This window comes from Bos mutus, chromosome 19 (genome assembly GCF_027580195.1).
Source record: "Bos mutus isolate GX-2022 chromosome 19, NWIPB_WYAK_1.1, whole genome shotgun sequence".
NCBI lineage: Eukaryota > Metazoa > Chordata > Mammalia > Artiodactyla > Bovidae > Bos > Bos mutus.
The window spans coordinates 37,226,725-37,239,065 of NC_091635.1; the positions used below are offsets into that span (position 1 = coordinate 37,226,725).

Genomic DNA, 12,341 nt, shown 5'->3' on the forward strand with positions numbered 1-12,341 from the left:
TCCTCCCTCCCCTACAGGTATCCCTCACTTTAAACAATTTTTGGCTTAGATCTGTGAAGTTTGATTTTTTTTTAGTATAAGTGGGTACATAGATACTGCTGTCTTCTCCTTTATCTCTGGTGGGCACCATGCCATACACGTGTGTCACCTTGTGCTGTGCTCTGGAGATCTTGCCATGGCTGGTTCCTTTTTTTTTTTTAATAAACCAGGGTCTGGAACTGCAGGGCTTGTGGCCGGTGCAGGTGTGTGGCTCCTGGAGAGATACCAGTTCTTCCCTGGGTGTATTTATACAGATTGTGTGTCGTCTACCCCCTTGACATTCTTGTTATCTATTGAGAGCCACAGAGGAAATGTTGGACCAGGCCTTCTGTGATGGTTCACTTGTAAGGAGATGGAAGATGGCAGTAGGTGCTCACCCAGAGACCCTGCTTGTCCAACCCTTCAACTGCTGAATGTGCTCTGTAAGCGGGATCTGCTTTTGGAAGCACATGAGGTTCCAGTTCAGCTTTGAGGAGGGCCCTTCATGATGTTCCAGTTCAGTTTTGAGGAGGGTCCTTTCATGAAGTATTTTAACAGTTCTGTTAAGAGTACGATTGAACAAAAAATGGAATCAGAAGCCTTTGGCGTCGAAACTACTCACAGCATCATCAGAGCTCCCAAACTGGGGATCCTGGAGGTTGAAACATTTGAGCTCTAATAACCTCCAGCTCATTAGAAGTTGAAGCTCATGATGCCACATGTCATGAAACAAAAATCCTTAGGTTTGTTCTGAGTTTGTGCTTTGACCTGTGCCCTGTATGTATTAATCATCTCCATATGGGTCATACCCAGCAACATAAAGTTCTTTTGTTATTTTGCCAGGATTTGACTAATTTACAAGGATATACCCAATTAGCATAACTCAATTTGGAGTTACTTTCACTTTCCTGTTCATAGCCGTGTCTTCTGCTCAGTATGATGCTTAACCTATGAGCTGCATTTTGGTGCAGATTAAAGATGTCAGCATGCTTTGTCTACTGCAAGAAGTGGAGTCCTGTGGCCAGTGTAGGTTGCATGTGAGCCAGCCCAGGCCCCCCCACTGCCCCGAGCTGAGCGCTCTCCTCACCAGTCAACAGGATACCCATTTCAGGTGCCCTTTTGTTGGCTTAGAGTGTGCTTATCTTCTGTGCTCTCTTATTCTGCCTTGCCGGTGAAACTAAGCACTGTCCCTGTAGAAGTTGTGTGCAGGTTTTCCAAGGCTGTTTTTTCTGGGAATGAATGTTACTTTGTAACTCTAACCTTGCTTAATCTAGCCAAGCTTACCTGGAGTTAAACTATTTATCCAAGGGAGTTTTGAACCTAACTTCTATCCCAAACAAAGGAACCTTAAGGTATAGAGAGCCTTCTCTAGTCCTGAACAACCACACATTTCATGTGGAGCTGCTAATGTGAACCAGCCTGAATATCGGCTCTTCATGTTCTCTGAATCTTGATTAAAAGCAAAGCCGAGCCCTGGAAGGAAAGAGCCTGGAGGGCTTGGCTTATGGATCTGGTTGAGCTTTTTTGCTGCTGAAAATCTCCTGTTTGGCAAGGGAGATTGGTGCTCCTTTGTGACAACCGACCAGAAATGGAGCAGAGCTGCTTGCTGCTTTCCTGAACCCCTCTAAATCCACCTTCTCTTTAATACCCTCACAGATTGGTACACAGAATAGCTTGGAGCTTCTTGAAGACCCAAAGGCCGAGGTGGTTGATGAAATTGCTGCCAAACTTGGCCTGAGGAAGGTACTGAGACTATTTTTGTCCTTGAGGGAGGACCTGGGCTCTGTGTTGGGGACATCTAGGTGTGTCGCATGGCCAGGCCTGATCCGGGACTGAACTCCCAGCTGCTCAAGGTCAGATGCAGACCCTGCACGTTTTGAAGCCTCACATGTATTTATTGGGTGCCTAAAAAAGGATGCCAGTGTAGGGACTGTTGCATGTAAATCCACCAGACATACTTCTTGCGGATTGCCTCAAAGTGAGCCAGGAAAGAAGCCGCAGGAGCAAGACCCCTACTTCTGCTGCAAGGGACCTGACACCAGGCTCTGTCCCACCTGCCTGCTAAGGCACATCCTTCTGGGTGTGTGCTCTCCCTTCACGTGTCTGTCTGCACGGATCATTTTCTCTCCCCTGTACTTGGAGATTCTGGTGGTTCCTCTTTAGTCCTCATTGAACCTCCTGTTTGTAATTGAGGCATCTGAGCATATAAGCCTTGCTAGTTTTCTGGGCAGTTAGAAGACAGAGGGTTTTCTTTTTGAATCTGTTTGTCTAGTTTATCTCACATCTTTGGTAGAGTTCCTAGGAACTGTAAAGATGACTTTTTATAGACAATGTTGAAATGTGAATTTGAACACATTTTAAAAATTCACTATGTAAGTTTTATCGTTTGTTTCCTAATCAGTTTAGACAGGGAGAAATAGACTCTGTACAGATAAATGGGGGAAGACTGGAAATGAGCCTTATAACCCAGGAATGCTATGGAGCAAAGTTACTACTTCATTTTAAGAAAAAGACTCCTGTTGTTTCTAAAAAGGAGTCAGTATCATGATTTAGGGGCATATTTTGGTTTAAATTCTGAAAGTTTCTCGTGTTGAAAAGAGAAATCAGTGTTTTTATTTTAAACCCATTTTTGTTGTAAATGTTTGGTTCATGTTAGAGTAGAAGATCTTGAAATTACTTAAATGCCTTTCTCCAAACACTAATTCCTTAGCCCTTATCTCAGCTTGATTTTGATTCTGTTTTGTTTAATGGTTAAATTACATTTATCCCTTAAGTCTCATTTTCTCCATTGCCATCCTCCTTGGGGGTTTTGTTCATTTGGGCATTTTTAAAGAAAACGAAAGTCTCTTGATTTGGCTGGTCATGTCTGCAGGAGATGGAGTTGAGTTTCATGTCAGGGTTGTACTGGAGAGGGTCACAGGCACCAGGTCACTTCTTTGAAGGACTGAAATGGGTGTGTGTCTGGATTCCATCATCGCTCTTTAACTTCCCAGCCAGGTTCTGGTTCAGGAAGGGTAACCAGCTGTGAGATTCATGGGCACAGGAGGGCCAGGGTTCACCGAGCACATGGACAGGCACTGTTGCTGTAGCAGGATGTGCCAGGAAGGCTGACTGTGCTGAGGTCTGGGATTGGCGTTTCAGATCCCTGTACCCTCAGATGCTTCCTTCAGCCCTGCACTGGAGCTCAGAGGAGTAGCTGGGTGAAGTCTCTGTTGTGTTTTTACTTTTATTCTAAATGCATTCTCTAGGGAGTATGTTCTCCTGTCTTATGGAGAAAGCCGTAGCATCTGAAGTATCACTGTCTTTATTTGCTTGCTCGTTGTTTCTCCTTCTCTCCAGAGTGCCAATTCCCTTTTCACTGATATTCTGTTAGTTTTGACCACCCCAGAGTCCCCTGCACCTAGCACAGTGCTGGGCCCAGAGATGGTGCTGAGTCTTAGTTTCTAACACATAAATGAGCTTTGCTCTTTGCCCTCATCTCCACCTGGCAACATCAGGGGGAGGACAACCAGTGTCAGCTGAGTACTGTTTGAGAGCCCTGGTTTGGACAATGGCTTAGCTGAGGAGCTGACTCACCTAGAAAGAAAGGACTGACTCCCAGGAGTCTCCTCTCTGGGCAGAAGCTAGAAGGCATTCATCATCTGTTTCAGGGAGAGACTCAGAAGGTATTTTTCTCTCTTACAGGTTGGCTGGATATTTACAGACCTTGTCTCAGAAGATACTCGGAAGGGTACAGTTCGATACAGTCGAAATAAGGTGAGGTGGGGCGGGCATGTTTGCTTGACAGGACCTTGTTACAGACCAGCTCTGGGCTGCACTCGTGGGCATCTCAGCACAGCTTCTTGTTTTTAGACCACATTATTTTCAACACATTGTTGTTGGTAAATTAAGGCTGAGTCTGTTCATTCTGTGTTGGAAATCAAAATCCTCCTTACCTTTATAAAGCCCTGCCTTTCAGAGGTCAGCCCGTGAGGTGAATTGCCACGTGCTTCTGGCCTTACTGGTTGCAAGTGGTTTTCTGTGAGGGGTTGGTAGCAGTAAGTGTAGGTGCTCGTTTCACTGTAGTTTGTGACGTGCCATAGTTTAGTTCTTACTATTTTCTAAAGAAGAAATAGAAGCATATTTTGACAAGATGCTGTAGAACTTGATATGCTGGTTCTCTTTTCTTAGGACACCTATTTCCTGAGTTCAGAAGAATGTATCACTGCAGGAGACTTCCAAAATAAGCATCCCAACATATGTCGACTATCTCCAGATGGACATTTTGGATCCAAGTTTGTTACTGCAGTGGCTACAGGTATAAATGGAGGCAGAGTTATGTTATAACCATTACTACCCTGTCGATAGGTTTTGTTCCTCTTTGCATTCTTTTTTAGGCACTTTTTTTTTTTTGCCTCACCCTGGTACCAGGCCTGAATGGATGTAGGAAAGAAAGGATTAAATCATGTCAAGTCTGTGTTTAGCCTGCTCTGCTGCCCAGTTGTTGGTTTAGTCACCAAGTCATGTCTAACTCTCTGCAACCCTGTGGCCTGTGACCCCACCAGGCTCCTCTGCCATGGGGTTTTCTCAGGCAAGAGTACTGGAGTGGGTTGCCATTTCCTTCTCCAGGGGATCTTCCCAACCCAGGGGTCAAACTTGGGTCTCCTGCGTTGAAAGGTGGATTCTTTACTAGTGAGCAACCAGAAAAGCCTTGCATTGTTAACGTAGTTACAATAGATTTTCTGAATGGGCCTGTGAGACATAAAATTCTTCTTTCTGGTTTGTGGCAGAAATCCTGAACTCAGCGTCGCCCCAAACTGTTAATGCTAGAATCGTGGCCTCGGTGTAGCCCTCCTCTGGTCCACTCTCTTAGCCTTAGTCCAGGTTCACTTGGTTCTGGATCTGAATTCTAGGCTGCCTTTGCCCCTTTCCAGTAACCAAGGATGGCTCTGGTTAAGTAAGAGAAAAGGAATTTACTGTTCCTGTTACTTGTTTATTTATGAGTGGAAGTGTCATTTTAAGAAATCTTTTCCATAAAGCTTTTATTGGGAGTGATGAGTGTGTTTGTGATATTGTGTCTATTGTATTACATGTTACATATATGTCATGAAAGTTGCTAAGTCGTGTGCAGCTCTTTGTGACCCCATGGGCTATACAGTCCATGGAATCCTCTAGGCCAGAATACTGGAGTGGGTAGCCTTTCCTTCTCCAGGGGATCTTCCCAACCCTGGGATTGAATCCAGGTCTCCCACATTGCAGGCAGAATCTTTACCAGCTGAACCACAAGGGAAGCCCATACGTCATGAATACATAGTAATAAAAGATTATGGCCTGTAAAAAAGTGCCACCAAATCTTCTATAATACACTTGAGATGCTGTCCTAGAAAAAAGCCAAGTATAAGACCATATGGTTCAAAAGGAGTAGGAATTTGAAACTTGGAAAACCAACTCATAAAAACAGTCTCTTTGGTCAGTTTATTAAACACTAACCTTGATCCTGTGAAGCCTTGAGTTCTTCTATCACAGAGGTGATAATCCAGTTCATTCATGGTTACCACACTTCTTCTAGTTTAAAAACCCAGTTTACAAACATCCTAAAGCATATTAAAAAATATGTGCTCAGTCGTGTCCAACTCTTTATGACCCCATCGACTAGCCCGCCAGGCTCCTCTAGCCATGGAATTTTCCAGGCAAGAATCCTTGAGTGGGTTGCCATTTCCTTTTCCATAAGTAACTATATCCCCTATTAATCCCAGCTGAGCCTGTTACCACTGCCATGGGAACCATGAAGGAAAACATCTTTCATGCTGTCTGAATTTTTAAGATCCATTTGATTTGCGATCCATTTAGAGTGACAGGCACCTTCTCTTTGAAATGAATGTACTTTGGGGCACAAGAGGCTATGGCAGCATCGTTCACATGTTAACGTGAATTAACGGGGTCAGGTGCTTAAGGCAGTGGATGGGAGTTTGGACAGGGATTAGTGAAAGCACTAATTCTGTAGCATAGAGTCCTTCTACCAGGGCCTTATGGGGCAGGGAACCTATTGTGATGAGAACGCTCAGGGCAGCAGGAGCCAAGGGGGAAAGCAGAGAAGAGACAGGTTGTACATTATCAGAATTTTGCCAAGCCAGCTTTCTGTTTGACACGGGAGGAAAGTATTCTCTTTCAACTTCCTACATCACATAACCCCCACTCGCTTCATTTAGGCTGAGATTCTGGGTCTAGGCATTTAGGCTGGTGGTTCTCAAACCTATCAGACCTGATACCTGCTCTTCAGTACATTTATGACACGTCTTTACTATCCAGAAAGTAAAATTCATAGATAATATACCAGCCTACACACCTGATTCTAAAAAGAAAGCAGAGTTGTAGGATGACTGTAACATTAAGGAAAAATAATAGTGAAGGAACGTGTAATAAGACAGTACACTCCATGAGCCAGCAAGTGCTTGGGGACTGATGCTTGCTGAGGACAGCACTGTGGAGGGCTGCCAGTCTTGTGGGCGGGCCCTTTGTAGGCATCAGTGACATGATTCCTAGACATTCAGCCAGCAGCCCTCCATAGAACTCTGAGCCAGGCAGGGCCCTTCCTCAGCTTATACGGTATCCTGTTCATAGATGATACGCTGTTAAAGCTATGAGTATATTTCTGTGGTTGTGTATAAAATGCAGTCGATTCTAATCCCAGGTCTCCACAAATACGGGTTTTGCCTATAGGAGTGTGCACAGGACATTTCAAGGCCAGGTGTGATGTGGAGCGGTTGTTAGTCGTGAGGGACTTACTTGAACATAGCAGGGCGTCCGGCACCTTGACTCTAGCCTGCTAAAACTGGCAGCTCCTGCCCCACCCTGCCCAACTTCATTAAGAAAAACAAAAGTCACCTCCACAGATTTTCAGAACTGCTTCTCGTGAGCACTGTTGTTTTAGGCTTCCATGGGCTCCCATGGTAACCTAACCCCTTTAATTACTGTTTCTATGGGGAATTATTTGATGAGCCCAAAGAACTGGTACATGTTTAGAATTATAAATAGTCTCCAAGTCAGGAGCTGCCTGTACTCTCAGTTATTGAGTCATACCTGTTGTTGGGAATTTGGAAATTACAGATTGTCCGTGGAATTTTTGCTTCTGAAATTGGCACTTTACTGACAGGTTTTAAAACTGTAAGGTAGTAAATCACTTATAATAAGATCTGCAGTTAGAGTCCTTTCAGATCTGGGCTGAGCTGTCCTTGGTAGTGCTGTGAGATGCTCAGATGCGTAATTTCTCTCCCTTTCCTTGGGGGTGGAGATGGATGGTGTTCCTTGATCGGTACTTTATCCTCCTTTTATAAAGAAGCTAAGTTAGAGATGTTGAGAGCTTTTTGTTTTTTTTAATTCTCCAAAGCTATCGCAGTTGTCAGGGTGTGACCCTGATTCTGGAGGGGAGGAAGATGGCTGAATGATTGGTCCTGCCTGACCACCTCCATGGGTTTTACCCTCATCTTGAACTGTAACCCTGAGGCAGGTTTCTATGGAGTAGGACCTGAGAAAGGTTAGCATGGAGGGCAGGGCTCGGCGCAGGGAGAGTGGCCGCCTAAGTGCTGCAGCAGGGTCCACGTCTGCCTCGCAGATATGCCGGCTGTCCAGGTGTCTGAGGTCAGGACTGCCCTCTGCAGTGTGCAGATAACTAGCGTAACTAGTCTTCTCCCATTCACTCCCATCCGTCTTCCTGCATTCACTCAAGAATGAAATTTGCTGGAACATGGGGCTCTGTTGTTCACATCCCTGTGTTACTAAAATCCAGGAGCCCAAGTGTGCTTTTGGATGGGTGTTAGAGAAGGTTTAACAGTCATACCTCCAGTTCTGAGAGAGCATGTTGCTGGTGGGCCTGTTTGAGAAGCTGCAGTGGCATTTCCACAGCCTGTGTTCACGGCTTTGTGCCCACAGCTCTCATGAAGCTGCAGTCGAACTTTTTTGATTCTACCCAAGACACATACACGGGAGTTGGTTCTGCAAATCCGAGATGAGGAATGACACTGCTTTGAACATCCTCCAGTGGATTCTCATTGAAGGTCTTTCTCTTGCAGGTGGCCCCGACAACCAGGTCCACTTTGAAGGGTACCAGGTGTCCAATCAATGCATGGCCCTGGTCCGAGATGAATGCCTGCTGCCCTGCAAGGATGCCCCTGAGCTCGGCTATGCCAAGGAGTCCAGCAGCGAGCAGTACGTGCCTGATGTGTTTTATAAGGTAAAAGTGCGATGGTACCAGAAGAGAGAAGTGGATGGAGAGCAGTGTGGACGCTGACCTGTCCTGGACGTTACTAATTTTGGTGCATTCTGGCCATGGGTCCACCATGGTCGTCTAGAGGCCAGCTTGTGGATAAGGAATCTGTACCTTTTCCAGGGCTTTTGTTGACTATGCAGGATTGTGTAGTGTCAGGGCTTATAAGCAGAAGTGGGGATGCTGCACACTGAGGTTGGGGTGCATAACAAGTGAGACCATTGCAGCACAGACTCTCTCAGTTTCTGAAAAGGAGAATTGGCGCCTGTGGGCCTCAGCAGGAGTGAAGGTTGGAGCTGCCTGACAGAAGTGGGGCCCTCCTGAGGAGATCCAGTCATCCATTTCTAAATCTGTTTCCTGTGAAAGCTATAAAAATGACTTTTATTGAAAACTGTAGGGACTTCCCTGGTGGTCTAGTGGTTAAGACTCTGGGCTTCCATTACAGGGAACACGGGTTCCATCCCTGGTCCGGGAGCTGAGGTCCTGCATGCTGTATGGCGTGCCACACCCCTGCCCCCTCCCAATAAAGAAAGCTGTGATCTGGTTTGGACAGTCCGCGTTGGGTACTTTCCTGGAGGCTCGTGACCTGGTTCCCGTCCTGCTCGTGGGAGTTGTTCGGGGTCACAGTCGGGCTCTGTGCCTGCTCCCCGTCCTGGGCAGACTCCAGTTTCCCTCCGGCACTGCTCTTCCTGGAGGAGCCTTTATTTCCTGTGGTGCAGGGCTGCTTTCGTGTCTGAGAAGTACCTCGTCTCCATTGCTGAAGGATGTTTTCACCACGTAACCAGTTGTAGGCTCACCGTTCGGCTTGTGGTCTCACTGCACTTAGGCCACAAAGACTTGCTGGCAGAAGGGGCCTGGAACCAAAAATAGGCAAGCAGTGAAAGCCCGTAAGAGTGACGAGCCAGCTTCTTTAAAATGATTTGATTCTTCTAGCATTCTTTTTGTATCAGTGTGTGCAATGACTAGACACTAAACAGTGTCTAGTCATTTTTCTGTTTGTTTTTATTGTTCCAACAAGGCTGTATTTTTAAATAACTTTATTGAGATGCAGTTTGCACATCACACAGTTCACTGATTTGAAGTGCCCAGCTCAGGGGCTCTTAGGATATTTGCAGGGTTGCGTAGCCATCACCACCATCTAATTTTAGAACAGTTTTGTCCCCCAAAAAGAAGCCCTGCATCGTTTAGCAATTATACCCCAGTCCTCCCAACTCCTGACAACCACTGATTTGCTTTCTCTGGTTTCCTTGATGGAATCCTACAGTGTGTGGTCTTTTGTGACTTGACTTTTCACCACTTATAGTGTCTCATGGTTCATCCATGCCTGCAGTCTGCAGTGCTTCATTCTTTTCATTGCTGAATAGCATTCGGTGCCAAGGACACACCCTACTACCTATGGGACATGTCAGACACCCAGGAGAGCGCCCAGAGCTGAGGGGCTCCAGGGCCTCATCCTGGTGGTGACTTGAAGGCTAGACACTACATGATTGTGACAAAGACTTCACCTCCTCAGGGATTACAAGTGGGGCTGAGACTGTCTGAAGCTGTATCTTTCTTGCTGTGGGCGTCTGTGGCAGTGGGTAATGTGCAAAGGAAAAATACGAGAGCCTGAGGGTCTTGTCCCTGCCCCTGGTCTCCCCCTCAGCTCTTTGGAATGAAGGTCTGCCTTCTACTTTTGAATCTGAGCTTCTGCATGGTCTGAGGGTAGTGGGGGCAGGGACTGTCATTGTGCCAGGAAGGCCGGGTCACTGTGGTAGCAAGCAACCTGTCTTTGCTCTGTAGCAGCCTGTCAGGAAATGCTCGCTGAGCAGGCAGGCCTCGATGCTGTATCTGCTCCTTTCAGCTGGTGGCAGTGAAGAGACACAGTGAGGCTGGCCTGTGATAGCTCGCTCAGGCGTCCCCTCAGATTTGTGGGACAGTAAGGAGCTCTGGGAAAGGGTTCTCCATATCATTCTTGAAAGGAAACACTTCCAAAGAGTCTTGATTAAGAATTCTGTTGTCTTTTCTCTCCTGTGGTGTTCAGTAACAATTTCTGGCTTGATAACACAGATTTTGCCCTTACACAAATTCTGTGTGCATCAGGTACTCTGAATAAATACTCTTAAACCATTATTAAACATTCACACGTCAAAATCACACCATGCTGGGAACCACTGTGAAAGTTTGATCTTCTCCCCAAAAGTTCCTGTCTTACAAGATATGTCTGTACGGCATGTTTCGGAATGCAGAATGGCTCACTTACAGACCCTAAGACCTGGCGGTCCTGCTAGTTGTGGTCCTGAGCCTTCTGGGGACAGCTTGCCGGCCTGGGGGCAGTGGTGGGGCCTGGTGTCTTCATGGAGAGCTGCTCCCCGTTAGCCGCAAGTCTGGCGTCTTCATGGAGAGCTGCTCCCCGTTAGCCGCAAGTCTGGCGTCTTCATGGAGAGCTGCTCCCCGTTAGCCGCAAGTCTGGTGTCTTCATGGAGAGCTGCTCCCTGTTAGCTGCAAGTCTGATGCCTTCATGGAGAGCTGCTCCCTGTTAGCCGCAAGTCTGGTGTCTTCATGGAGAGCTGCTCCCCGTTAGCCGCAAGTCTGGTGCCTTCATGGAGAGCTGCTCCCTGTTAGCCGCAAGTCTGGTGTCTTCATGGAGAGCTGCTCCCTGTTAGCTGCAAGTCTGGTGCCTTCATGGAGAGCTGCTCCCTGTTAGCTGCAAGTCTGGTGTCTTCATGGAGAGCTGCTCCCTGTTAGCTGCAAGTCTGGTGTCTTCATGGAGAGCTGCTCCCTATTAGCTGCAAGTCTGGTGTCTTCATGGAGAGCTGCTCCCTATTAGCTGCAAGTCTGGTGTCTTCATGGACAGCTGCTCCCTGTTAGCCGCAAAGGCCTGTGAAGCCCAGCGTGCCCAGTGCACGTGCATACATCGCTCCAAGGCATCAGGCTGCCATCTCTTTTCTTTCCCCAGAATTTTAAAAATTAAATACTGAGTAGATATAAAAGATTATTTATAAAACATGTTTAAGAAATTTAAAAAAGCAGAAATACTAATTCCCAGAATTAAGAACCAGAACGTTCCTGTGGCCTCTGAAGTTGCTGGGTCTTCCTGTCTGCTTCCAGAAGGAGTGCAGTATGACTTCCTTGCTTTTCTTCTAGTTTTACCTCCTATGTATGTTTTCCTAAACCAGGTACTGTGAGTTTTACATGTTGCTGCACACAGTAGACCCAAAACTGTGCTCTTGTGTCCTCCAAGCTAGGCCACATTCCCTGACCCTGGAGCAGCCTGAGACCTACCTGTGTGTGGCCATTGTGTTGCCTTGGCACGAGTCCACTGTGAGCAGAACGCCATGTGAGGCACCGTGCTCCACAGCCTCGGGCCCAAGTCCTGCTCACCATTCCGACATCCATGGGGCGTTTTCTTGAGCTGTCATTGTGCCATCCTGATCATAAGTGAGGCCAGGCTCCTTTTTCTTCATTTGTTTGCTCCGTCCTGTCTCCTGTGATGTGCTGGTTGTATCTGTTTCCTGTTCCTCCCTGGGTGGTTCAGTCTTCTCCCTGCCTCTGACTGTGTCAGGAGGGTGACACCTCTGCCTCTTCTCTTCCGTGGTGTCATTGAAGCAGAAAGCTTACATTTCCATGTGGTCAGCTTTCTACGGTTTGGCATTTTGAATCATAAAGAAAATCTGTTATCTTGTCTTCTCTAAGGTTGGTGGTTTTAAGTCCACATAGGATTGCTTCACGGAGAAGGCAATGGCACCCCACTCCAGTACTCTTGCCTGGAAAATCCCATGGACAGAGGAGCCTGGTAGGCTGCAGTCCGTGGGGTTGCTAAGAGTCGGACACGACTGAGCGACTTCACTTTCACTTTTCACTTTCCTGCATTGGAGAAGGAAATGGCAACCCACTCCAATGTTCTTGCCTGGAGAATCCCAGGGACGGGGGAGCCTGGTGGCTGCCGTCTATGGGGTCACACAGAGTCGGACACGACTGAAGTGACCTAGCAGCAGCAGCAGCAGGATTGCTTCAAATGTGTGTTCCAAGGTAGGGGCCCAGTTTTCCTCTCAATTTATTGTAGCCATATTCTGTGTGAACACCATTTATTGGGAAAACT

General features: G+C 46.8%; 1 protein-coding gene across 2 annotated transcripts in view; it reads left to right on the forward strand.

The window, feature by feature from the left end:
• Nucleotides 1-12,341, forward strand: part of NPLOC4 (NPL4 homolog, ubiquitin recognition factor) — a 50,141-nt gene that overhangs the window by 20,617 nt on the left and 17,183 nt on the right. For both annotated transcript variants that reach the window (XM_070390191.1, XM_070390192.1), the window contains 4 exons: nucleotides 1,675-1,761; nucleotides 3,703-3,774; nucleotides 4,189-4,315; nucleotides 8,067-8,227. In XM_070390191.1, coding sequence (XP_070246292.1) covers nucleotides 1,675-1,761; nucleotides 3,703-3,774; nucleotides 4,189-4,315; nucleotides 8,067-8,227 — 447 coding nt within the window. The remainder of the gene's footprint in view (nucleotides 1-1,674; nucleotides 1,762-3,702; nucleotides 3,775-4,188; nucleotides 4,316-8,066; nucleotides 8,228-12,341) is intronic.